This window comes from Phyllostomus discolor, chromosome 1 (assembly GCF_004126475.2).
Source record: "Phyllostomus discolor isolate MPI-MPIP mPhyDis1 chromosome 1, mPhyDis1.pri.v3, whole genome shotgun sequence".
Classification (NCBI taxonomy): Eukaryota; Metazoa; Chordata; class Mammalia; order Chiroptera; family Phyllostomidae; genus Phyllostomus; species Phyllostomus discolor.
This window is the reverse complement of record NC_040903.2, coordinates 1,289,200-1,313,792: the sequence shown is the minus strand read 5'-3', so window position 1 is coordinate 1,313,792 and position 24,593 is coordinate 1,289,200. Positions and strand designations below refer to the sequence as shown.

At 49.6% G+C, this 24,593-nt stretch overlaps 1 protein-coding gene across 11 annotated transcripts in view; it reads right to left on the bottom strand.

The window, feature by feature from the left end:
- The window catches only part of ADD1 (adducin 1), a 75,631-nt gene that overhangs the window by 31,164 nt on the left and 19,874 nt on the right, over positions 1–24,593 (bottom strand). For all 11 annotated transcript variants that reach the window (XM_036018189.1, XM_028503811.2, XM_028503812.2 and 8 more), the window contains 2 exons: positions 9,849–10,063; positions 3,325–3,487 (listed from right to left, as the gene is read on the bottom strand). In XM_036018189.1, coding sequence (XP_035874082.1) covers positions 3,325–3,487; positions 9,849–10,043 — 358 coding nt within the window. In that variant the 5' untranslated portion in view covers positions 10,044–10,063. Of the gene's footprint in view, positions 1–3,324; positions 3,488–9,848; positions 10,064–24,593 lie in introns of those variants that run through there.

Below are 24,593 nucleotides of genomic sequence, written 5' to 3'. Positions count from 1 at the left end.
GATAAAAGCACTCAGCAAATCAGAAACAGAAGGAAACACCTTCAATTTGATAACAGACATCTACAAACACATAGAATGGTAAGAGACTGGAAGTTTTTCTTTTTAGAAAATGTATTTTATTTATTCATTTTTATATAGGGGAGAGGGAGAACGAGAGGGAGAGAAGCATCAGTGTGTGGTTGCCAGCTGGGGACCTGGCCTGCACCCCAGGCACATACATGCCCTGACTGGGAATCGAACTGGAGACCCTTTGGTTCACAGGCTGGCGCTCAGTCCGCTGAGCCACACCGGCTGGGGCTGATCCCAGCCTTTCATTTGGGAACTATCGTAAGCATACAGAAGAGTATAAATGAGTATATATTAATCTTCTGTTTTGTATCTTTAATTTTTAAAAATTGTTTCTTAGAAGACTTTTCAGAAGATGGTGGTAGTGGCAGCCTAGTTTTAGAATCTCCTCAAATCCCTGTCTCCGCCCCACACAAGAACTGACGACGGTGACTAGGGCAGCAAAGCCCAGACACGAGGAGGACCCCCGCGACACCTGGGGAGCGAGCCCAGGACACTGAAAACACAGGGCAGGGCTGTCCCGGACAGAGTGCAGGGCGCTGGCAGGGCCCGACTGCCGACCCCGAGGCTCCCGAAGGGCCGGCGGGAGCCCCCCAGGACACACAGCGGGCCAGTGCAGCGGGGCCTGCGGCCAGGAGGGCTCTTCGCGCCTGAGTGCAAGCAAACCGCCCACCGCTGTCTTTCGGGACAAAGCCTCACACCAAGAAACGTGTAGAAGTCAGAACCCAAGCTGAGCACCACAGACTACCAAGAAAGGAAAGGAGGAGGAGTGGAGAGAGAGGTTCAGGTAAAAGCACGGGGGGGGGCAGAGCCTGATTCATTCAACCAGCCACCACCTTCTCCGCTCTTCAGGGGAGCATAGACGGAGCTCCCGAGCCACAACATTAGAGACACTCTCCTGAAGCAGACCCTTCCGGGAAAACCAAGTTCATGCAAAAAAAAAAAAAATATTGTGCTCATACCATATAAAAATTACATAATAAAAGAAGTCAGAATCTCATCCTTACAGATAACGAAAGCACACAAAAAGACGTCCACCAAACAGATGAAGACAATAAACTCTTATTTCACAACAAGGTAGAGAAAGGCGTTAATATTGCGAGAGAAAAATACATTTAATATAATCAGGAAAATTCAGAAATGAGAGCTATAGCATAAAAGGATTAGGTACCGTTAGGTCAGAGTCGCTCAAGAAACCAGGTGGACTCACCGAGCTGAGGAGCAGGGTTTACTGGCGGGAACAAGGGCAAAGCGGGGACAACCTGGAGAGGTCGGGGAGCCGGCCCAGGGAGGCCAGGACCCGCTCGGCTGCTCTCAGGGCAGGTTTGTAAGCGCAAACACCCGCAAAGGGTCACTGGGTGGGGTGCCAGAGCCTGCCTGGTTAGAACCGGACGCTGGGTGCCGTGTCTGCTGACCATTGTTCTTGATACACCTTGTCAGGCTCCAGTTAAACGGGCTGAAGCTGCATCCTGTGATGCCAGATCGGCCGACCCCAGACCCCAATCTCAGCCGGGCATCTGTTTGTCCTGGGCAGGGTCGGCAGGGTCGGCAGGCAGCTTCCCAGGCAGGCATTTCCCAGGCTAGCTTCCCATGGTACAGCTTTCCTGCCTGGTGATTTTCCATTCCTGCTAGGCCTACCTAGGTCTGTCAGGTATAAACAATAATTTTAAAAATAAATACTAAACAAGAAGGTGAAGAAAAGTTAAAGGAGGAAGAAAAAAGTTTTTAAATCATGAAGAAATGAAGGACATGATAAAAAGGACTTGCGGACAGTGACAGTCAAGGAAGACACACAGGGCCCTGTCCAGGTGGCTCGGCTGGTTGCAGCGCCATCTCGGCCACCACGACTGCGAGTTCGATCCCCGGTCAGAGCACGTACACGCAGCAACCGATGAATGAACTAGTAAATGGGACAACAAATCCATGTTTCTCTCTCTATCCTTCTCCCTTTCTCCCTCTCAAACCAATAAAAAAATTTTTTAAAACACCAAGAACACCCAACATTCATGTAATAGGAACCCCTGAAGAAACCAAAATCGAGGCAACAGAATAAATACCAGATACCAATTCAAGACAATACTGCTAAATTAAAGAACTGTGCACGGGCACATCAGCTGGTGAAATTAACCCAGAACAACCAACACCAAGACACACGCTGGTGAACTTGTTAGACTCTAGAAAAACAGTATGCACATCCAGGAAATGGGACCAAGTCATTTTCATGGAAAGGTCTTCAAATTTTAATAGCAATGTTTTGGGCCAGAATAAAATGATCATGTATTTAAGATACAGCATATAGAGCCCGGCTGGTGTAGCTCAGTGGATAGAGAGCTGGCCTGCGAACCAAAGAGTCGCTGGTTTGATTCCCAGTCAGGGCACATGTCTGCATTATGGGCCAGATCCCCAGCTGGGGGCTTGTGAGGGGCAACCACACATTGGTGTTTCTCTCCCTCTCTTTCTCATCGCCTTCCTCTTTCTCTAAAAAAAAATACAATTTTTTAAAATCACATAGCATATAGGAAAACATGAGCCACAAATTTCACACCCAAACTAAGCAAACCAAATTAAGCGACCGACCTACACTAGCCAGGCCTTCAGGATGGAGGTTTGTGCTAATAAATTACACGTCTCTAGACATGAACGAGATATCACCCTGATGAATGCCAGTCAACTTCTAGAAGTACCATGGACAGGACAGGTAAAGAGCAAACGCCAGGCGACATTCTGGCACTGGTCTCTCAAAAGCTGTCCATCCAGCTGGACCCGCCACAGCTGGACCCAGGGCCTGGTCCACAGGAGGCCACAAGAGCTGCGGCTGCAGTTACCCTGGACTCCACTCTGCACAGCTACCCGTTCTTTGCCCACGTTCTCACATGCATGCACCCAGTTCACGGAGTCTCTCTGTGTCTCACTCACTTGCAAGCTGCAGAGAGAAACGGTGGCCTCACCACAGCGAGTTCAGGCGAAACTAGTGTGCCTCTCCCCGGGAACGTCATCCCTGTTAGTGTAACTCTCACAGGCCACACACGGGGGGCCGTATAAGAAGAAAGTCACCTACCTGAGAAGTCAGCCTCACGGGCTCATAAAGATGAGCTCTCTACATCAAGACACTTTCAGGCTCACAGCCTATGTTTTCCTATAACTAAAGCACATTAACCTTCAGAAACCTCCATTCTCTGTATCACACCGACTTCACCTAAGACTGTGTCCGGAAATTCTTCCTGGAAGGAGACACACGCGGGGCCAGGAGCTACTCACTCATGTTCAGGGCGGCCAGCCCTCCTTGCGGGGCTGCCGGGTAGACGTTGGGAACGGTCGTGGTCATAAAATCGGCAATCTGCTGCAAGGCCAGCAGGCCGGTGGGGTTCTTCCCCTTCTTAAATTGTTCCTGTATCATTGACTCCAGCTCTTCACAGAAAGCCTGCAGAAAGGCAAAAGCGAACAGTGAGACACCATCCCCTCTCTGCCCCCCGGGAGGGTCAGGGCAGCCCTCACCCAGTCCGAGCCCCTGCCTGTTCACGTCTAGCACCAGGAAGGTGCACGGATGCTCCCAGAACATTGCTACTTGAAGCGTGAGCTGGCACATTCTTTCTGGAAAATAATCTAACAATATAAAAGCTTGAAAATCTGAGCAGACATTCTATTCCCAGGAATTCTTTCTAAAGAAACAACCAGGGATGTGCTCAAGATTTGTTCGTGAGGACGACCATCCCAGCAGTACTGACCGAAGGGAGACCTGGTGACGGTCCCCGTGGGAAACAGCAGAAGACCAATGAAATGCACAGACCCACCCGACAGCACAATTGTATGCACGCATTCAACACAGCAGCCAAAAAAATTCAATGACATAAATTTGCTCTTGATACATATTTGAGTTAAAAAGGTTATAAAGCAACACAACCAGAGATAGGATTGAGGGTGGGAGGTAGGGGTAGGTGGGGCAGGGAAAAGTGGTGGCGGAAAAATGGAAAGACTAAAAGCCCTGGCTGCTGTGCCTCAATGGATCAAGTGCCGGTCTGCAAACCAAAGGGTCTCCGGTTCGATTCCCAGTCAGGGCACATGCCTGGGTTGTGGGCCAGGTCCCCAGTGGGGGCCATGTGAGAGGCAACCCCACAGTGATGTTTCTCTCCTCTCTTTCTCCTTCTCTTCCCCTCTCTCTAAATACAAATACATAAAATCTTTTTTAAAAAAGCAATATAACTGGTTTTATAAGAGCAAATACACATGTAAACACAGAAAAGACTAAAAGTAATACATCAAAATGTTCATTGTAATGCTCAATGATAGAATTACCAGTAATTGTCATGTTCTACTTTGTACTTATCAATATTTGCTTCATAATACATTTGTTGAAATTATTTAAAGTTGAAAAAGAAACCTTGACACACTCACCCTTTATCAACAACCCTACCTTAGGCAGAAAGGCCAAGTTAGGTCGATGGTGACTTGAACGTGAAGTCACCACTGAAACTACACACATAACGTACAGTTTCCCTGAACTGCATGATAACACCTTATCACATAGCCTAGGAAGAAATAAATCCTGTCAGGGAATTGTAAATAATATTTCATGTGAGAGTGCGAGCTCACCAATTATCCAAATCTGAAGTACTCCAAGGGCTTCTGGGTGATTTTATACTAAAAGCATTTCTAGTTTCTCCCAGGGTCAGACTAAGTCAGCTGGAGGGAAGTGTGCAAAAGCAAATGCACTGGTGTTAACCTGATGGCATGAAGGCGTGCCAAGAGCCAGGAGCCCCTCCGTCCTGCTAGGGAGCAGCCCCAGCGGAGACAAGGCAGGGCCCCTGTCCAGCAGGGCACACTGGAGAGCCGAACACAAGAGGCGAGGAGCAGAAAGGAGGCGTGTCTCACTGCTGATTCGGCAGTGCAGGAGGAGAGCCCTTGAAATTCCGTACGTATTGTTTCCACCAGCTGGGAAAGAAAACCTTTAAAACTGTGCTCTGATCCTAAGGTCCAGAAGGGAAGGAGGAGGGGACCTAGAAGCTGACTCAAGTATACTACCCCTGAGCCCCAATAGTGGACGCACTCAGATCAGCTGAGTGCCCGCTTGCAGCCAGCTGCTCCAGTGCACAGAACAAACTTACTGACAACTGCAGTTCCTCTGCACGTGGGGCATTCGGACTGGCGGGTGCCTACTGGCGGCTTTGTGCTCTCGTGTTTCATAAATAGACTCGCTCTCTCGCTCCATCACACGTGTTTGTCTCTCGTCTGAACTCTCCTGTGAGCAAGGCAAGAACCAAGGAGAAGGAGCCCCCTAACTAGGGTCTCCCCAGTAGCACAGCCACATCATGCTACATAACGTCCTACATCACATTCCGAGGTTGTCAAGGAGAGAGGGAAAAGCTAACAGCGGCTTCGACTGCAAGGAAGAAACCAGAAGAAACCGCTGTCCCCAAAACATGGTCAGGGGGCCCTCTCTGATGACAATGCCCACTGCACTGATACAGGGAGAGGGGCAGAGCTACAACTAAAGAGATACAAAGATAGGGGCTGCCACGCCCTCTTCCAACCATGTTTTCTGACAAGGTCCGAAAGTGGAAAGAGGGAATTCAAGGAATCCATCTTCCTGGAAGAGAGAGTGGCATACAAAGGGGGGCGGTAATTTTCCTGGGGATTGCTCTTAATAATTTCTTTGCTAACATTGATCATGGTCTTACTTTGTACCCTGATTCCCATAAGAACAGGCCATGAGGAAAAAAGTCTCAAAGTGAGTCAACGATTAACTTTGAGAGAAATTCTGAAGGGACAACTAGTTCTCCCTAGAATATTGAATCATGCCCAGATTGTTTTAAACAAGGTGTTTATAAACCCGAGTAAGAAATTATCCCCAAATGTTCCCATAAAAGAATTCATGAATCAGTTATAACAGGCTGAATTATTGGCAGGCTTCCCACGCCTGTTCCTTACCCATAGATACACAAAGAGTCTTTCTAGAAAACAAGAAAGAACTGTATAGACCCCTACCCACAGCCCAGGGATACCCCTGGGTAGCATATTGGATTAATGGCCAATTACAGTATCCCCCAAGAGGAGCTAATGGTCTCCAGAGGGTTCCAGATCCCCCATTGCCTTATACAGGAGCATGTAATGAGGGTGGCATTAGAATGGTCAATAAGGATGGAGTCCAAGTGCCTTATAATAGTCTAAATTTCATGGAAAGGCTAGCTCGAAGCAGACCTCCCTGGTGTTTATTAATTAAGAAATAAAAAGAGTTTATTGTAGCTGGATTTCCTGTCTATCTCTCCTTACATGTTTGTTTTGGTGATCAAAAGGTGGTGGGATTGTCAGACACCTGTATTTCAGGTTTATTGATTCGCATAATTCCAATGAAGTTGTACAAAATAATTTCTTGACCAGAGAACAAAATCTCCTCTAATGAAATAGCCCCTGAATGTCTAAAAGTTGTTGGAGTAACAGCCCCGCCTTTACCTTGAATAGGAATATACATCAAGTAGAATTAGACAGGCAAAGAAATAAGAAAAGCTGGTTAGCTATTACAAACTAAGCACATAGAAACAGTTACCAGGGAGTCAGATGACAAATTCTGAGAACTTTAATAAATAATAAGACATTCAAACTCTGTACGTACAGCTATCTCTAATTGTCTGATTTATGGCTCTCCTGGTCAAAACAATCTCTGTTTAATATAATTGAATCTATGGAAACTTTTGTATTTTTCCTGGTTACCTTTGTATTAATTTTTTCCTGCTTCACCTAATCGCAAATGTTAATCACTACCAAAAATGAAAGCATAAAAACCTGCTTGTACTTGCAATAAACGGAAGAGAGCATCACCGTCCTCTGAGGCATGCTGTCATCTGTCTCCCGTCGCCGACGCCTTACCCACCTTTCAGGAACCCTGGACCCCGTTGCGGCCGGACTGCGGCAGGGGCCCTGCTAACCTCACAGAGTATGAAGGGGTACAGGGGACACAGAAACTGAATTAAACAGCTCCTTGCCCTTGTGGGCCCTCAATCTGAAAAATCAATCTATTTCTATGGTTTCCAAATCCATATACAAATCAATTGAACATACACCGCCAATGTCCTACACACACTCCACCATGACACTGTAACTGAATATACACACACTGTTCAACACAGGACAGGTGGTCCTTGCGATCCAGGGACGTAGAGCTCAGTGAGGGCAACACACGCACACGCACACGCACACGGGGACTGCGCGGGCGCCCTCTGCATCCACAGCATCCCAGAGGACCCGCGTGTGCAGGAAGGAGCTACGCACGGCAGAGACCAGTGAGGGCCCGAGCCACTCATCTGGACCCCAGAGGGGCTCCACCTGCAGTCACCAGCCGATGACCTTGCGTGCTTCTAGGGTCCTAGCCCCTGCTGGTTCAACACCCACATTCTCACCTCTCGACTTCCTGACTGCCTCTCCTCCAGTGACCCGTCACCCAACTCATCCCAGCCCCCTGCTTCTGCGGACAGCCCCCGACCTGCTCACTCCTCGTAACCGTGCCCCTCTCCGATCTCAGAGCCAAGCATGTGCTCTCCAAAGAGCCCCTTCTGGCATCCACTCCCTCTTCCTTCAACACCACGGTTACCCTAAAACCTTCTCACTGTCCCGGACCTCCCCTGTGCCCTGACCTCCCTCACCCTGAGACCCTTGGCTGAACACTAGAGTCATTCCCTTGCTGTCCCCTGAACTCTCTCCTTTCCACCATTTCCTCTGGCAAAATCCAAGCCCTGGCTGAATCCAGTGTTCACCCCCCGACCTGCCATGCTGAAGGCAGCTGGAGAAAAGCAGCAAGGCCAGGCTGCGTTGTCTCACCATACACTCTGGACCACTCACCTGAGTGCACCCCCACACCAACCGCACAACCATGCTCGACTCCCTTTGCCCACCCCCCACCCGCTCATGTGCCCGTTCTCGGCAGAGGACTCCACCAGCCAATGTCACGGAGAACAGTCCAGGTCCCCTCACATCCATCCAACCATCGGCACCTGTGTGCGCGGGGAGGCCTTCCCACTCCTTCCTAAAACCAAGATGCCAGCTCCAGGGGCATTCCTCTGAAGTAAGCCCAGCTTCACCCATCTCCCCCTAATGCAGGGTCCCAGGCTGCACTGAGATGGGTAACTGGGGGCCGGGGGCTTCGCTGTCCTTGAATCCCCAGTACCTAACACATACTGGGTGCTGAAAGTTTAGTTGCTTCACTGTATCCCCAATAATTTTTACTTAGTTTCTTGTTGCTTTTACGTAGGAAAACTGCTCAAGCCAAGTCTAGATGGTATCCCGATTCTTTTGTTGCCTCTCACCTCTTCCTGCTGTTTATCCCACATTAAAAATGAAACTCGAGGAATCTACCTCTCTCCACCTCTATAGTTGCAGCCTGGCCCAAGCCACCATCACCTCTGGCTTGGAAGACAGCCTTCTCCCTTGCCCCACGGATGCCCTCTCTACATCAAACCCAGACTGAATTCTATGAAACCTCAATCGCGTCTTTCCTGTCTGCAGCCCACCAGTGGTTCTGTCGTACTCTGAATGCAAAAGGAACCCCTGATCTGAGCTTCCCCGCCCTCCCAGGACCTGCTCCCTTCTCCCTCCCCAGCCCAGTGCACCTCCTCCCTGTCCCTCCTGCGCTCCAATACACGGGAGCCCAAGCTCACCCCTGTCCTAGGAATGCACCTGGGCCCCTCCCTCAACCCGAAATGCCCCTCCCCAGGACCCTGTACAGCCACCAGCTTCTTCAGAGCTCAGATTCACCCTTCCTTCCTCAGAGAGGCCAGTCCTAACCAAGTCACATGCAGCTAAGCATCCAGCTGTTTCTGGTAGTGTGTCTGTTTGCTCCTTACTATGTCTCCTTCAGCTAGAATGCAAAGTCTGAGCCTTGATCTGGTGCTTGCAGGGGGGTTACACATCTGTCAAAATTCACCAACCTGTCTGTCCACTTAAGACCTGTGCATTTCTGTGTGTCACACCTCAGTAATACGTGAATAGTAGTAACAGCCAACAAGTAAATCTAGAGTTAGAGGCCAGTTCCTTGAACAGCACATAAGAGATGACAAATAATAATAAATTCATTGACTATCTGCCAATGGCCCTCCAAAATATTAAGGGAGTAAAGTAACACTAGATCAGCAGCATAAGACAAGCAGGGCAGCAGTGTGCACATAAAAAATAAAACGACAGCACTCCTTTATCTAGAGATGCAACCAGAAGGCACTTTGTTGGGTGTGACTGTCATTCAAGATGCCGATCAACCAGTAAACCAAGCACTGCTGAGGCCTACCAAGTGCCCAGCACCAACCTGGGTATTGTGGAGGAATCAGTGATTGTTAAAAGGCTTCAATAAATACTCGCTGGAGAAGCAGTAAAAGTGAAAATGACAAACACCTGTTATCCTTTATGACACAAGATGTTTCCTTTTATTTTTTTTTAATCCTCACCTGAGGACATGCTGATTGATTTTAGAGAGAGGGGAAGGGACAGAGCGAGAGAGGGAGAGAAACAGCAATGAGAGAGAGAAACACTGGCTGCCTCTTACACATACTTCAACCGAGGACTGAACCCACAATGAGGGGCCCCGCGCCCTGACCGGGAATTGAACCCAGGAGACTTCAGTTTACAGGACAACACCCAACCAACTGAGCCACACTGGCCAGGGCAAGATTTTCCCCGTACTGTGTCCCATCACGGGAACTGAACTGGACTCTCTCATCAGTGGCACCCGTGCAGGAGGCGGGACCACAGCACACACGACAGCGCGCAGGAGCTGAGGCGCATGGGGAAGAAGCTGCTCTTACGGGGCTCTGCAGAATCATGGACACCCTCTTCTTCTGCTCCATCATGTTGAAGTCCTGGCGAAGGTCAGGCGCCATGTTCCTCTCTCGCAGGTATTCTGGGTTGTTCTCGTCCACCCTGTCGAAGTACCTCTCTTTGTGAGGGGCTGTGGTCGGGGGCGGTGAGGTCACCACTGCGGCCTGAGTATCACCATTCATTGCACAAGCTTTCCGGGCCCCTAGGGAACCAAAATGAAAGAAAGCATTGTTGTCTGAATCAATGCGCAACAGCATCTCACGAACAGCACGTCAGCCTGACAAATGCACGCATCTTCAGCGTGAGGACGCTCTGACCGACTGACCGGTCCGAGGCATGACGTGTGCGGCTTCTCTGTGGCCTCGGTCACAGGGCTGACCAGCCTTCTCGTGCCCTCCCACCAGCTGATGACATTCTTGTCCTTGCCACTGTTCTTCAGCAGACAACAGAGGAACAGTCTACCAAAGCTATTCAGTCCTCTGACAACCTGAAGAACTAGACAGTAAAAATCTGACAAGATAGTTTAAAGTCAGGCCACTGTCCCACACCAATAGGATCTGCTAACAGCAGCATAGTTCCCTTCTGGAGAAAGCTAATTTACAGTGTTTCCCCTGAAAAGTATCGGCAGTGACTCTGCAAAGGATTCCCCACAGAGATCAACAGGAGAGAAGCTGCTCACACACCATCCACACAAAGAAATGACCCTCGTCACCACCACCTGCTCGGTTCAACAGTCGGTCTGCAAAGATCAACATGCCCTGCTCTGTAAACAACCTAAACAATACACAAAGGGCACAAATCTAAAAGTCTGGCCATCTACTTCCTTTACACTCTTTTCAATCCCAGTATCTCATTTGCAGCGGTGCCCAAACATCACGAATCACACTCATCCTTCACGGCCACACCTCTGAGAGCACTTCCTCGTCATCGTGCGGGCAGCCCCATGGCCGCTGTTTCCACGCCACCCTGAAGCACAGCTGCGACGACGCCCACACCACGCACGCTGAGCATCTGTTGTGTCTAGTGCCCGTGCTGGCACACAAGTCAATTCGATGCGGTCCTCGCTGTGGGGGAGCCGGACTCACCGAGAGGAGCGGGGGTGAGGGTTCAGAAACGGGAAGTAACAGGGCCGGCGTTCCACGGACGCCGTCTGGCTACAGAGCTTTTCTTCTTAACCTCTAAGCCGTACTTCAAGTGATAATGACGACAGTGGGTGGCAGCAGACGGGGCGGTGGACGAGGGAGGGGTGTCCCCAGAGGAAGGAAGGGAATGAGGGGCACGGGGCAAAGACCGGCCTTGAACAGGAGGCCCTGGAAATCTGGGGCTGGCATGGTCAGCTTTTTAATGTGCATACAGAGGGCAGGGAAAAGTAGGTTCATAGTTGTGAGTACATGAAACACACTTTATTCTTGCATTACTGTTTGATTATTGTATTATTTTCCATACAAAAATCTGTAAACTTCCTTGTGCTCTGCCCTGTAAATCACCTGGGGGTCGTATTAAAACACAAACTCAGAGCCAGTGGGTCTGGGAGGGGCCTGAGACTCTGCATGTCTCACGAGCTCCCATGTGACATCAGTGACACTGAACTTGGGCCACAATTCAGCTTTAAAGAATAGTTTATTTGTATCAAAAATATTTTGTAGTACCAACAGCCAAAGAATCCGTTTAAGAAAACTTTTTAATTTAATTTTATGTTTATTTTTAAAAATATTTATTTATGTATTTGTAGAGAAAGGGAGGGGGAAGTGAGGGAGAGAAGCATCAGTGTGTGTTTGCCTCTCGTGCGCCCAGGCATGTGCCCTGACTGGGAATCGAACCAGCGACCCTTTAGTTCTCAGGCCAGCACTCAATCCATGGAGCCACACCAGCCAGGGCAAAACTTTTTTTCTTAAATCAATTTGGATATTGCCCTTCTGAAACCTAAAGTCATGACAGAAGTAACAGCACACTGAAAATGACACTATTTCAAGCACTGAAAGGCAAAGCACGCAAACAGTAAGGGACTAAAAGTCAACACTGAAGAAATGAACCAATGACCCCAGTGTAGTCTTTAAGAGTACTGTTAATAGTCTTTAAGAGTACTCTAAACATTTCCTTTAAAATTTTTAGTTAGTCTGTTTGCTTTAACCTAGTTTCTTCTAAAACAGGGGAGTCAAACTCATGTTTGCCAGGGGCCACATCAGCCTTGTGGTTGCCTTCAAAGGGCCAAGATACTTTTAGGACTGCATAAATGTAACTACTCCTTAACTGTTAAGGAGCTGAAATTACATTCAGCCCTTTGAAGGCAGCCGCAAGGCTGATGTGACGCCCAGTGCTGAGTCTGGCACCCCTGCTCTAAACGACCCAAGGACAAAATAATAATGGGTGTCGGACATTTCACTAGATGTTAAGTGAAGCTGAACATTTTGAACTCGATAAAAATGTTCTACTTCATTTTTTAAAAAAGACAAAAAGGCTATACAGTTAGTAATTTCTCTATTACTAAAGGAGTCCCAATTTTAAGCTGTTTTGTCCATGAATAGGGGCAGAGGGACATTTAAGAGGCAACCATTGTTGCTCCCCGGCTCCCAGAGCTGAATGGGAGCAGACAGCCCTTGTGAACGCAGCGCGTCACAGATGAGGCGGAAGCAGCGCTCTGTTTACTACCCACTGCCCCGTGAGTGGGCTGCCAGCCAGGCACGCACGCATTCCAGTCCTCCAACAAGGAAGTCTGTAAACATAAACCACAAAGCATACATATTCTGAACGCGATAATCAAAAAGAAACACAATTCCATTTTTAAAGCACAAAACCTATACTTGTTTTTTTTTTTGTCAGTTTTAAGACAGCAAATTTTTCCAAGGAAAACCTCTACAAAGTTACAAATCCAATTTTTTAAATGGAAACACACAGATATACAAAATTCTCTGTGTGTGGGGCCAGGTGGTACTTAAAGTACTGAGGGACTACTCTATAAAATACATGACTGTCCGACCGCTACACTGCACACCTGAAACTAATACAGAGTAACGCTGAATGTAAACAGTAATAAAGGAAGGGAGGGAGGAAGAGAAACCAACCCAGATTCAGGCTTTCAATACAGGGTGGGGCAAAAGGTTTACAACTGTCTGTATTAAAAATAATACAATAATTAACAAATAATGATACAAGAATAAACTCTTGTGTTTCATGTACTTACAATGATAAACCTACTTTTTTGCCCCATCCTAAGGTTATTTTTACATCTGAGTAGGTTTATTTTTTATCTGAAAAAATAGAATGGATTCCATATCTGGCCTAGGAACATTCTGATTAATAAATCTCAAAGCGCGCCCTGGCTGGTGTGGCTCAGTGGATTGAGCACCAGACTTTGAACCAAAGGGTCGCCAGTTGGATTCCAGTCAGGGCACATGCCTGGGTTTCAGACCAGGTCCCCGGGGTGGGGGGGCCGCGCATGCTAGAGGCAGCCACATGTTGATGTTTCTCTCTTTCCTTCCCTTCCCCTCTGTCTAAAAATAAATAAATAAAATCTTTGAAAAAATAAAAATAAATCTCAAAGAACAACATTTTTACTTTCTGCCATGCCAAATAAAAGATGAAATCCATCTGGAAATAAATAAAAAGTAGCCTTTGTCTTGTTACAAAAAAAAAAGCACTTTTGCCAACTTAACTTTAAGAGTAGTAATAAATAATGTTTAATACATGGATGGTTGTCATAAATATTGACATCCAATACAATATTATAAAACTATGAAGATTCTTTAGCCTCATATACATAAGAGATCATAACATGTTTAAATGAAAACTATATAATTTCCTATTGTATAATCTTATCCATATTATCATAATCACACACAGACAAGATAATATCATGGCAAATAAACTATAAACTTGAATAAATTGATTTATGAAGTATGGATTGATGTTTCTCTGTCTCACTCAATATTCTATAAATTGCTATAATTTTACCTGTGTAAAAATCTCAAGATTTCACGAATCTTAGCATGCCGATACCTAAACCAGTGAGATCTCTGGGAGCAATCCTTTCAGACATACACGCCCAGTAGAACCCAGCAGTCCGGGTGAACCACAGCAGAGAAGCCCGCCCTGCCGTGAGGCCCCTCACGTCCAGCCCCGTCTCCATTCTGCCCACACCGTCTATGCTAGATAATGACCACTCACCTCCTGGGCAGTGACAGCCGCCAGTGACTCCCGCCCCAGTCCCTTCTCCACAGAGAAGCAGTTCAAAACCACGGCTGTCACTCCCTGCTTAACACCTGACAGTCGATAGAAGGGCCTTGCATTGAGAGATGCAAACAAACTGTAAAATGAAAACCTTAAAATGAAATTTGAGACAATCAGAAATTTGAACACTAACTAGACTTGGATGGCATCAAGAAATGACTGTCAAAGCTCTTAGGCGTGATGTTATTACAGTCATATTAGACACTTACAGAAGTATTTGCGGATAAAATGGCAGGACCCTGCACGGTGCGGAGGGAGAGCAAGGGTTGACGGGAGCAATCAGGACTGGCCGTGAGCGCTCACTGTCGGTGCGGGTGAAGGACAGAGCAGGCTCCACCACACCAGGTACTCTTGCGTCTGAACTGCCCTCAGAATAAAGTGCCTCCAGACCGCCCATCCTCTGGTCTCAGCCTGCCCTCAGGTGAACTCATTTCGGCAGGTTCTTCCAGACAGGCATCACTAACTCTAGGATGAAAGGCTCTTCGGATTAGCATCCCCTCTTTTCTAGCGTCCCAGAGGACGCGGCTCTGCCTAGTATGCCGCTGACCAACCTGGAACTGACGAAGGGCACCTGACATGTGCTCTCCTAGCAAGGGCATGCAGTGCGGCCCCAAGAGGATCCGTCCTCACTACCATGTAACTAAGCCTCACAACAGGAACCAGACAAATGTTTGCCTAAAATACCTACCTAATGAGCTTATTCTAAAGCTTTAGGGCAGATTCCACTATTTCTTAGCGTTTTCCTTCTGGCGCAGACACTTGGCTCATAGCTAACTATTTCAACTACTCGCATGATTTACTCCTAAACCCCTAAAGGCAGAACACTCAAACCGCAGCCGGAACAAGAAGGTGGCTCCGACAGGGATGCTCTGGGCAGGGCATCTGCTAGGAAACGCAGAAGGTTTCGTCAGTTGCTAAACCCTCTCAGAACACCTCTCAGTCAGGCACCAACTGCCACGCGACCGTGAATTACTGTGCCACGGAGAATAGACCAGGACACATCACACACGCTCAATGGGAGTGGTGGCCTCTGCTGGCGTCCCAGGCCACCTGCCGCCCAACTCCAGACAGCCTCTGGCACTCGTCAACAGGAGAACGAGAAAAGAGTGGGAGCCCTGCAGTATCCATCCCCCCTTTTTTCTAGTAACTCCTGGTGCCCCGTGCATCTCCACAGAGCTGTTTTGCACATGGCGTGCGAGGCACCAGAGACAAAAATTACAGCACTGGCAGGAGACAGCAGACAAATGAATGTGCGCAGACTCAGGGTGCCACGACAGAAATCTATCCGCTGGCAGGGAAACTGTGTGCATGGGCGGGGGAGGGGGGGCGCGGGTGCAGAAAGAACAGACAGGCGGTGTTACGGGATGAACTGTGTCTCTAAACATTCACGTTGAAGAGCAAACCCCCAGCACCTCAGGATGTGACCTTACTTGCAAACGGGGCTTCGCCCTAGACCAGTATGACTGATGGCACTACAAGCAGGGGCGATTTGGACGCAGACATGAATACAGGGAGGACGGCACACAAAGACTGGCTGAGGTGGTGCGCTACATGTCAAGGAGCCCCCAAGATGCCTGCAAATCGCCCGCAGCGGGGGCGAGCCCTGGCCCAGGCTCGCCCTCGGGCGGAGGGAGCCCCGCTGCCGGCAGGCTGATCTGGCCCTGTGGTCTCCAGCGCGGGCAGACGGCGTCCTGGGGGCCATCTGGAAAGCTTCACATAAGGATGTTCTTGGAGCTAAGCAGCTGCTCCCAGGTAGCTTGGGGCAAGTGGCAGTCAGCTGGGGAATGAACAGCTACTGAGCTGGAAAGGCAGCAGCCCGGAAGGGGCAGCACAGCGAGGGCCCTCGACAGCCCCCTCCTCCACAGGGGGGCCCGTCAGTCTCTCCCCCGAACCTTTCCGCCCCACTCACTCTCAGGACCCGACCCAAATACTCCCTGCCCCGAGACGCTTTATTCTCACCCCTCCTCAGCCATTCTCACACAGGACCAAACCAGGAGCGTATGCGCTCGCTCCATCGCCAGTAGGAGGGCCAGGAAGAACGAGGGCACTTGCTGTCTGACCCATGTTTTGTCAGCGAGCCCTGCGGAGTTTTACACACAGCAGGGGCTTGACAGGCACTCGGTCTGTTCTTCAAGTAGGGAGCCTACTGCTGCAGGGGACACCCCACTTCTCCAGAAGGACTCTGTGAGGTTCACATCGGGAATGAAGCTGCACCCATTGTTCCACTGAAACGAGACTCGATGAAACAGAAGGACAACTCACCCAGAAAGGGAAACCAAGAGAAGGGGCTGGACACACCCACTAACCTGATTGCGGGAATCACATCACCACACACACACCTATCAAATCAGCGTGTTGCGTGCTTTAAATACACTGCCGTTTGGTCCATTTGACATCAACACAGCCAGAAAAAAGCTTTGAAAAAGCGGAGCCTTTGCTGGAAAGAGTAACGAGATTTTTAAAATTTCTTTTTCAAGAACAGTTGACATGCAACATTATGCCAGTCTCCGGCGCACAGCACAGCGGTCAGACAGTCAGTCACACACCTTAAGCAGTGATCACCCCTCCGTCGAGCCCCCGCCCGGCACCACACGGCTATTCCCCTGTTTTTACTGTATCCCCTAGGCTGTGCCTCACCTCCTCACGACTCCCCTGTATTTCTTACTCCCTACACCTTTTCCGCCCATGCCACTGCCCCTTCTTCCCTGGCAGCCGCCTCTGTGTCTGTGAATTTTTTCCTTTTTCTGCTCATTTACTTGTTAGATTCCACGTGTGAGTGAGTGAAATCACGTGGTTCTTGTCTCTCTCTAAAGGGCGACGAGACTTCAGCCAGGCTCGGGGGTGCGACGCGAAGAGCCGAGGAACAGCACCGCGGTGGCAGCCCACCCCTGCCCGGCGCCTCAGGAGGGAAAGCAGGGGGCCTTGGACGCCCGGCCAGAAATGCATAAATTCATCAATCCATCGCCAACGCTCAGAACCCTGCCATTCTGGACCGGGCGCCGTGCCGTCCACGGAGGGGAACAGACGCCTTCTCAGCGGGCAGGAGGGAGCCAGCAGTGGAGCGCCCCCTCCTGGATTGAGGGGAGCGCACCGCCGTGCGTCAGAACCCTCGCTGCGCACACTCCGAGCCCGCTCCGCACGGCTGCGGGACAGACACCCCCGCCTAGGTTTCCTCCACAGGGCGTCCGGCGGACGGAGCGCACCCCGCTGGGGACGCCGAGCTCGGTGGAAGCCTTTAATCCCGCTGATCGGATCACTTCTATTCCTGTCTCTCCAGATGGTCTCTTATAAATGAAAATGCTCCAAGGTCCCCTTTAAAATAGTCCCTGTATACTGTGGGGTAAATACGCACTGGGAATTCATTTTTACATGCACGAACTCACTTTTTTCTGCAGATAAGGAAATGGCGGCCAAACCAGTCCCACCGCGAGCAGTGGGTTGCTGGGGTCTGAGCTCAGATGGCCTGGCTCCAGAGCACCTGCCCTCGACTCCACTGCGTACCACCTCTGGCCACCCCATGTCCCAGCAAGCTCAACAGAGGGAAAAAAGGGAGTCCTTGCTGGGGAGCTCAGCTAGTTAGAGCACCACCCCATACACTAAGGCTGCAGGTTCAATTCTCAGTCAGGGCACACACAAGAAGTAACAAATGAATGCATAAATACATAGAACAACAAATCAATGTCTCTTTCTCTCCCTCCCCCCTTCTTCTCTCTAAAAATCAATCAATAATTAAAAAAAAAGAGTGAAAGAAAAAAAGTAAAGTTGAACCACGGCTATGCTTCCCAGCCTTGTCACCCAGAGGCTTTTAATTAGGACATGATTATCTGGTCGGTCCTCTTTCTTCCTCTCTGCTTTAGGACAAAGGGTTAGTTAACAGGTTCCCAGCCTAATCCTCCCCATTGTATTAAGTTTTTACATGCAGCCACATACCTGCTGCTGTAGTCCTTTTACCTACGGCATTCTAACCGACCCCACCCCCATCCCCGGTGTGTTATCGGAGACCCCAGTCACCTGCCTGAAGCGGCACGGCCGCGAGTGGAGAGCAGTGTGGAGGGAAGCCTGGGCTGTGGAGGCTGCACTCTGAGGTGCTTCTCACAAGAACAGGGTCCTTGTGCTGACGAGAGGGCTCTCCAGGCCAAGGGTCAGGAACGGGCCGTGGTCAGGCCACTGTGCCAGGGGTCAGTGGTTTGCCCCACTCACTCCACTGGATCACTTCAACATGTGTGAAATCCTCCTTTATAAAGTAAAAATGTTTTTCATTTTCACCAATAACTTTGATGTGGATGTTCTAAGTATGCTGGCTATGCCACGTGGTAGAATGCTGACTGTTCTCAATTAACATCTCGATGTGATCGCTATCAACCTCGACTGGTCCACCCGACCGTGGAGCACCGTCCAGTGGGAAGTCTCCAGCAGGAAACTCTGCAAACCACTTCTGACACATTCGATCCGGCACAGCACCTTCTCCACACAGCGCACAGATCTTGTTTTGCATTTCAGCTGCACTTTTACCTTTCTTAAAATAAGAAAGCATGGTATGCTGAAAATGTTATATATTTTCTTCCATCTTCAATATCAAAATGGGTACACAAAAATTCACTCATTTTGATGTTTTTTTAAATGCACGCTGATATGACAGCTGTCACAATACAATCTAGCAAAAAATTTTCTGAATGAAGTTAAGGACAAATAAGCACTACTAGAGCCATCACACAGGAAAAAAAAAAACAAACTTTTTGGCCAACCCGACGCCTCCCTAAACTAGTGATCAAAAGCGACAATGTGGCTGACAGCACCTTGGGAGAAAGGAGAAAGGGGGACAGAGCGCAGCCCCCATCTCTGTGACCCCCCAGATGCAGTGGAGAGAATGGACTGGAAAGCACAGGGACCCAGGAGTGACCGGTGCAGGGCTGCTGTGGGGACAGCACCGGAGACCACTGCGGAGACCAGCACAGAGCGCCGCCGTTTCCGCAGGCTAGGCCACTCTGCGGACTGAGAGTCTCCCATGTGCAGAACTGACTCCGCTCAAGCCCCTGAGGCCTCTGGACAAAGGGCCGAGCCAGGGCCTGAACCCAAAGCACTCATCCCAGATGCCAAGCGCGTCTGCTGACTGCTTGCTGCACAGGACGCAGGAGCCAGTGGGGCGCGGGCTCTTCTGTCCGGCTCAGCACTACCTCCCCCCCATTTAAAGTGGCGACCAGTACTCTCAGATGGTACCCGAGCAAATCAATCGCTTGCTCTTAAATAAGTGCTTTCAAAAAGAAACTGCACAAGGAAACAGCAATCCCTACTCCAGAGAAGGAATCCGGGAGCAGTCCTCTTGCCCAGGTGCTTCCCGATCTAACAAGCAACCACCACGGCACAGGTGGGGCCCAGCACGGTGACTCCCCCGCCCTGCTCTTCCGAGCCACGGCCCAAACCACGGCCCGAACCACGGCCCGAACCACAGCAGAAAGCAGCCCAAGTCCACCTCCTCCCCCGACTGCGACTGCGCTGGCCGTTTCCTCTCCTCTGCTCCTTCGCACTGCTTCCTGCCTTCCCATTACTGCACTGTGTTCACTTTTTAACTACGCTTTTGCTGGAATCGTTCAAAATGTACTGTTTTACTGAATTTCGTTCCATGAAGGTGCCTTACAAAGTAAGGATCTGAGTTAATTTTGTTTATTTTTCTGGGGGAAGGGAGAAGATGGAGAGGTTTGGCGGGTTGTAAAGATGGTTAAATGCTGACCACCAAAGCAGGCAGCTTTTTCAGAATCTAACGGTAACTAAATGTTCCTGTTTGTGAAGTAATTGGCTCCCAGGGCAGACAAATGATAAAAGACAGCGAAACAACACCACTGTTGAGTGTGCTGAGAAATACACATTCTGTACACACAAAGGCAGAAAGATGATCTACTTTATCAACTCTGAGACTTCTGAAAGTGGTGCCAGGTTCCCCTCTTTAGAACTAGGCAGGAAGTGCTTAAAATCACGAGAATAAGCCTAAGTAAAACTCTGCCAAAGGCGAAGTCTCTGAAACATAACGATGCCAGCTGACGGAGACTGAAGGCCCTGTTTGTGCTCTCAAGTAATTATGAACACGCAGATTTTATTTTTTTCACTTTTATTTTTTATTTTTGTTCAAGCCCAGTTGTCTCCATTTGCCCTCCATGAACACAGATTTTAGATGGTCTAGTTTTCATAAAAGAAGAACATAGTGTCAAGTGAAAAAAAGATACAGAGAGCAGTAACTGGTTTCAAAAACATTATAAAAATAATTACTCATATAATTTATTTCTCATTATCACTACCACTTACCTATGTTAATATCCAAATAACTGCTGAAGTTTTTAAAAATTCCAACTGATAGTTGAAGGGGAAAATTATGAAAGTCTTAATAACCACAAATGGAAAAAAAGGCCAAAAACAAATTTAGACCAAAAACTTGTGGCTCAAATTCCATATATTTGTTAGTTTGTCTTAATCAAAATGGAGCCCTTCCAAAAGACATACCACCACAGAGATGGAGGGAGGGCCCCCCCTCACAAGAAGGCTCTGCACCCAGGCCTGGGGAGCAGAGATGGGTCCCTACGGCTATTGGGGACCCCACCCCCATCTATCCACCAAACATGGGCTCAGCACCTACAATGGGGCCAACCAGGGCTAGGCACTGTCCTTCAGTCTGGGTGCTTGGGAGACATCCAGGCACAAAACAGGTTTCTGCCATCGGAATTTACACGCCAGCAGAGGCCTGGCAGTAAACAAGGCAGTAAATTGATCACACAGTCTGTTAGAAAGCGCTAAGTGCTATGGGTAGGGGACGGCAGGAGAGGGAGGAGGGGAGGCAAGTGGCAACATCAGGTAGTTAGGGCTGAAAGAAGGAAGAAGGTGACCTCCTAGTGGCGAGGGTGTTTGCTAGGCACTCTGAACAGAGCGCAGGCAGAGCTAAGGCTGGAGTGAGGTCTTTGGAGTAAAATGAGCCCATCACCATTTTCTTGAAGCACCGGGGTGTTACTTCATCTACATTTTGGGGAACAGGCAAACAAAGATACAGGAAGGTCCACTCAACCCTAACAAGCCCCCACCAGAACTCTGAACCCTCCCCAGGTGTCGTCTCCCTGTCTCTACTCTTCACCTCCTGCAGCTCGGTCCCCACAACGACGCAACCCGTTGTGCCCGCCCGGCTGGACGCCAGTCCGTGGTCCCCCGCAGTCCCTGTAACAAATCTGAAACCTTGACCACGGCCAGCAGGGACCTCCAGGTGCGGCCACAGCCATCTTTCTGAGGTCTTGTCCCAGACATACCAGCTCCTTCCCACCTTAGAGCCTTTACACCTGCGCCTCTCTGCCCAGAACAGATTTCAGCTGCTCTGAGTGCCTCGCTCCCTGTCAGCCAGGTGTCAGGTCAAAGTTCACCTGCAAATTTTGAGGTCGCATTCCCTTACTACCCTATTCAAAGTACCCCCACTCCAAGCTCTCTCAAATCACCCTGGGTGTCCTGGTTTTCCTTCCCCTCAGGGCATTTGTCAACAAGCTCAGGAAACAGACTCTGGAGCCAGACCCCTGCTCAGCAGGCTTGGGGGACGCGCCTAACTCCCCGGGTCTCAGTCCCCGCACACGAAACAGCAAGGCTAACAGCCCCACCTCACACGGTTAGTGCACGTGTGTGCTCAGACACACAGGAGGCACTCCAGTGCTGGTCATTAGGCTTACGACCAGGAACTCACTGTCTGTCTCCCCCACTAGAATGGAGCCCCCGAGAGGGCAGGCTTGGCTGCCCGATGCACGACTGCACTCACAGGGCTGACACTGAAGGGGCCCTTGATCAACACACACTGAGGAACAAATGCAGCTCAGGTCTGACATTCCTGACTGGCGATGCTGAGTGTGGACCGCAGAGGCATCTGACTGTAAGCAAAGCCGTCGCCTCACCTGAGCCAGGCACAACTGACGTACGACTGCGGAGGCTCTGGGGACAGGGCCGCACACTAACCAGACCCACCCTCAGCCTCAGGCCAGACTGCAAATGGGCGATCTGCATATCAAACTGGGTTTTGTGTTTTGAGTTACCTGGGTTTTGTGTTTCTAAGAATTACGTCAATCCCCAAAGTCGGTACATGGCACAAGTAGCTTTATCTGTCTCTAACGGGCCAGACTTGGAGACTTAAGCAAGTGCAACTCCCAAAGGTGAGGAAGCAAGAAAAGCAAGAAAAGGAGAATTCTAGAGCTCAGCACTAAGTGTGTCAGTACGTAGACTGCAGGAAGACCCAACTAAGTCGGCCAGGAAGCACAGGCTGACCAGATACATGTGAGTACAGAAAATTCTATGTCGTTTTGATAAGGGGAAAAACACTCTGCGCTCCAGTTAGACGCGTTAGGAGGGACTGTGTAATGACACTAGCCTAAGATGAGTGTCTCCCCTGAAAAATCTATGGGTCAATATTGGGGGCACGGTTTATTAGCTATGAAAAGCAGGACAGACAGCGTTAGCCGCAGAAACAACCTCCTGAGTAACGTGCAGCCCGCACTTCAGGCTGCCACACCGACAGAACTGGGAGGCAGCCGTGCAACGGGGCAAAGGCACGACGGAGGCAGAGGCCTGCATGCTAGGCAGGGGCTCCGCCGGCCTCTCCCGCCCTCCGCCACCCGAGTGTCTGCGGGCCGAACGAGACACGCTGTCTGCGTGGTGGTTTCTGAGCGATTACCATAGGTCTGCCCTCCACCTGTCGTCTGCCTGAAATCCGTCTCCCGTGGGCGGCCAGGCGGTGGTCAGTAAGTACACGAGTGGGTGGCCCCAGGTCCTACAGCTGCTGAAACGCAGTGATAATCCATGGGAAGAAGGCAGGCACCGGAGACGTCAGGGTCAGGCCCCCGCCCAGACATTGCCACTTCCTAGGAACGCGCCCCAGGCAAGCTCAGTACCGCGCCACAGCGCGCTCACCGGTGGAAGAGATGCCATAACCACACCTCTGTTCCGAGACCACTGAGGAGTGGGAGGGAGGCGCTCAGCGGGAAGCCCCGCTCGCAGGCTGGCATGAGCACGACTGCTGGGGCCTGAAACACTTCCCCTGGCTTCCCAAAACCTGCATATAAGACGACTTACTTAACACGAATCAACACTGAGCAACTAGATCTCTGGTAGTTAAAGTTCCCTAGAATTGTTTTACTCGCCTAAATGAAGGTCAACAGCTCTCAAATATAAACTCCGTTTTTAAAAAGTTTTGACCTTTGGGGACTGAGTGAAACCCGATAATGTCTGCACATCCCTTTTGCTTAAAAATGAGAACAAAATGGCTAAGCACAGGAGCTGTCTAACATCTGTATATGCACAGGTGCTTTAACACTTTAAGATTATGAGGCTACAGATCAAAATTTTAGAAATAAAGTCTTTTCAATTTGGGGAACGAACAACTTGGAGGACAGGGGGAGGAGCCACATGCTGTCAACAGCTGACTGCGCCCAGACACGGGAGCAGGTCTGTCCCTGGGCGTGCGGGAGAAACCCCGCAGACACAGGCTGAGACACGCCCGGTGTGCCCACGGAGGGGAAGCGGAAGCCCAGAGGACGCCAGTCACTCTCCGCAAAGGAGCAGGCGAGACACCCGTCCCTCCCATGCCTGTCATTCAATATGCAACTCAACACCACGGGCGCTTTTAACCTGAACATAACCCAGTTTCAAAATGAGTAACCCCTTCCTTCCCAGGTATGTATCTTCTGTGTCTAGAAAAACCTTGGGCCCTGGCCTTGCAGCCTGACTTCTTCGGGGACGCCAGGACAGAAATGACCCATCCCGTCAGGTGTCAGCCCAGGCCTCAAGTGGGCATCAGTGCCTCGTTTGCTCACGGGAGGCAGGTCTCACCAGGCCCCAAGAGCACGACACACTTGAAAAAGCCCAACAGTCGGAACACTTTTTAAAAACTATAGCATATTTTTACAAGCCAATAAAAATGCAAAGCACTCTTGACTAACTGTAACACCACAGATAAAATAAACATCCCAGAAAACGTGACCCCTTTAAGAAGTCCCAGCTGCAGGGCCTCGCCCCAGCGGAGCAGCGAGAGCAGGAGCTGCCTGCACGGTGGGATGTGCCGTCCCCGAACCACCGTCCGCAGGGCGGACCTGACGCTGCAAAGGGCACAGCACAGGGAGCCTCAGACCCGGTTCGGGTCAGCACGAAGGTTCACTTCCTCTTTGGGCTCACACACTCTGAAAAGGAAGCGGAGGTATCGCTAAAATCTCCCCGCTGTGGGGGATCGGAAGTGGCTGCTTTATTTGGCATTTCTCTGATTAGTAGGTGAGGATCAATGTTCTTTATTTTTTTATTTACAGAAATTTCCCATATGGTCTGTTAATTTCTTTGTTCACCTACCTCTTCATTGAAATCTTGATGTATTTATTCCTACAAATTTGAAAAATAATATACATACTGACCCTTTGTCACATTTGACATTCTATAATCTTGTTTTTTAATGAGCAAGTATTTTAACATGTTGCATATTTAGGTCTAAAAACCTTTTTTCTGAGTTT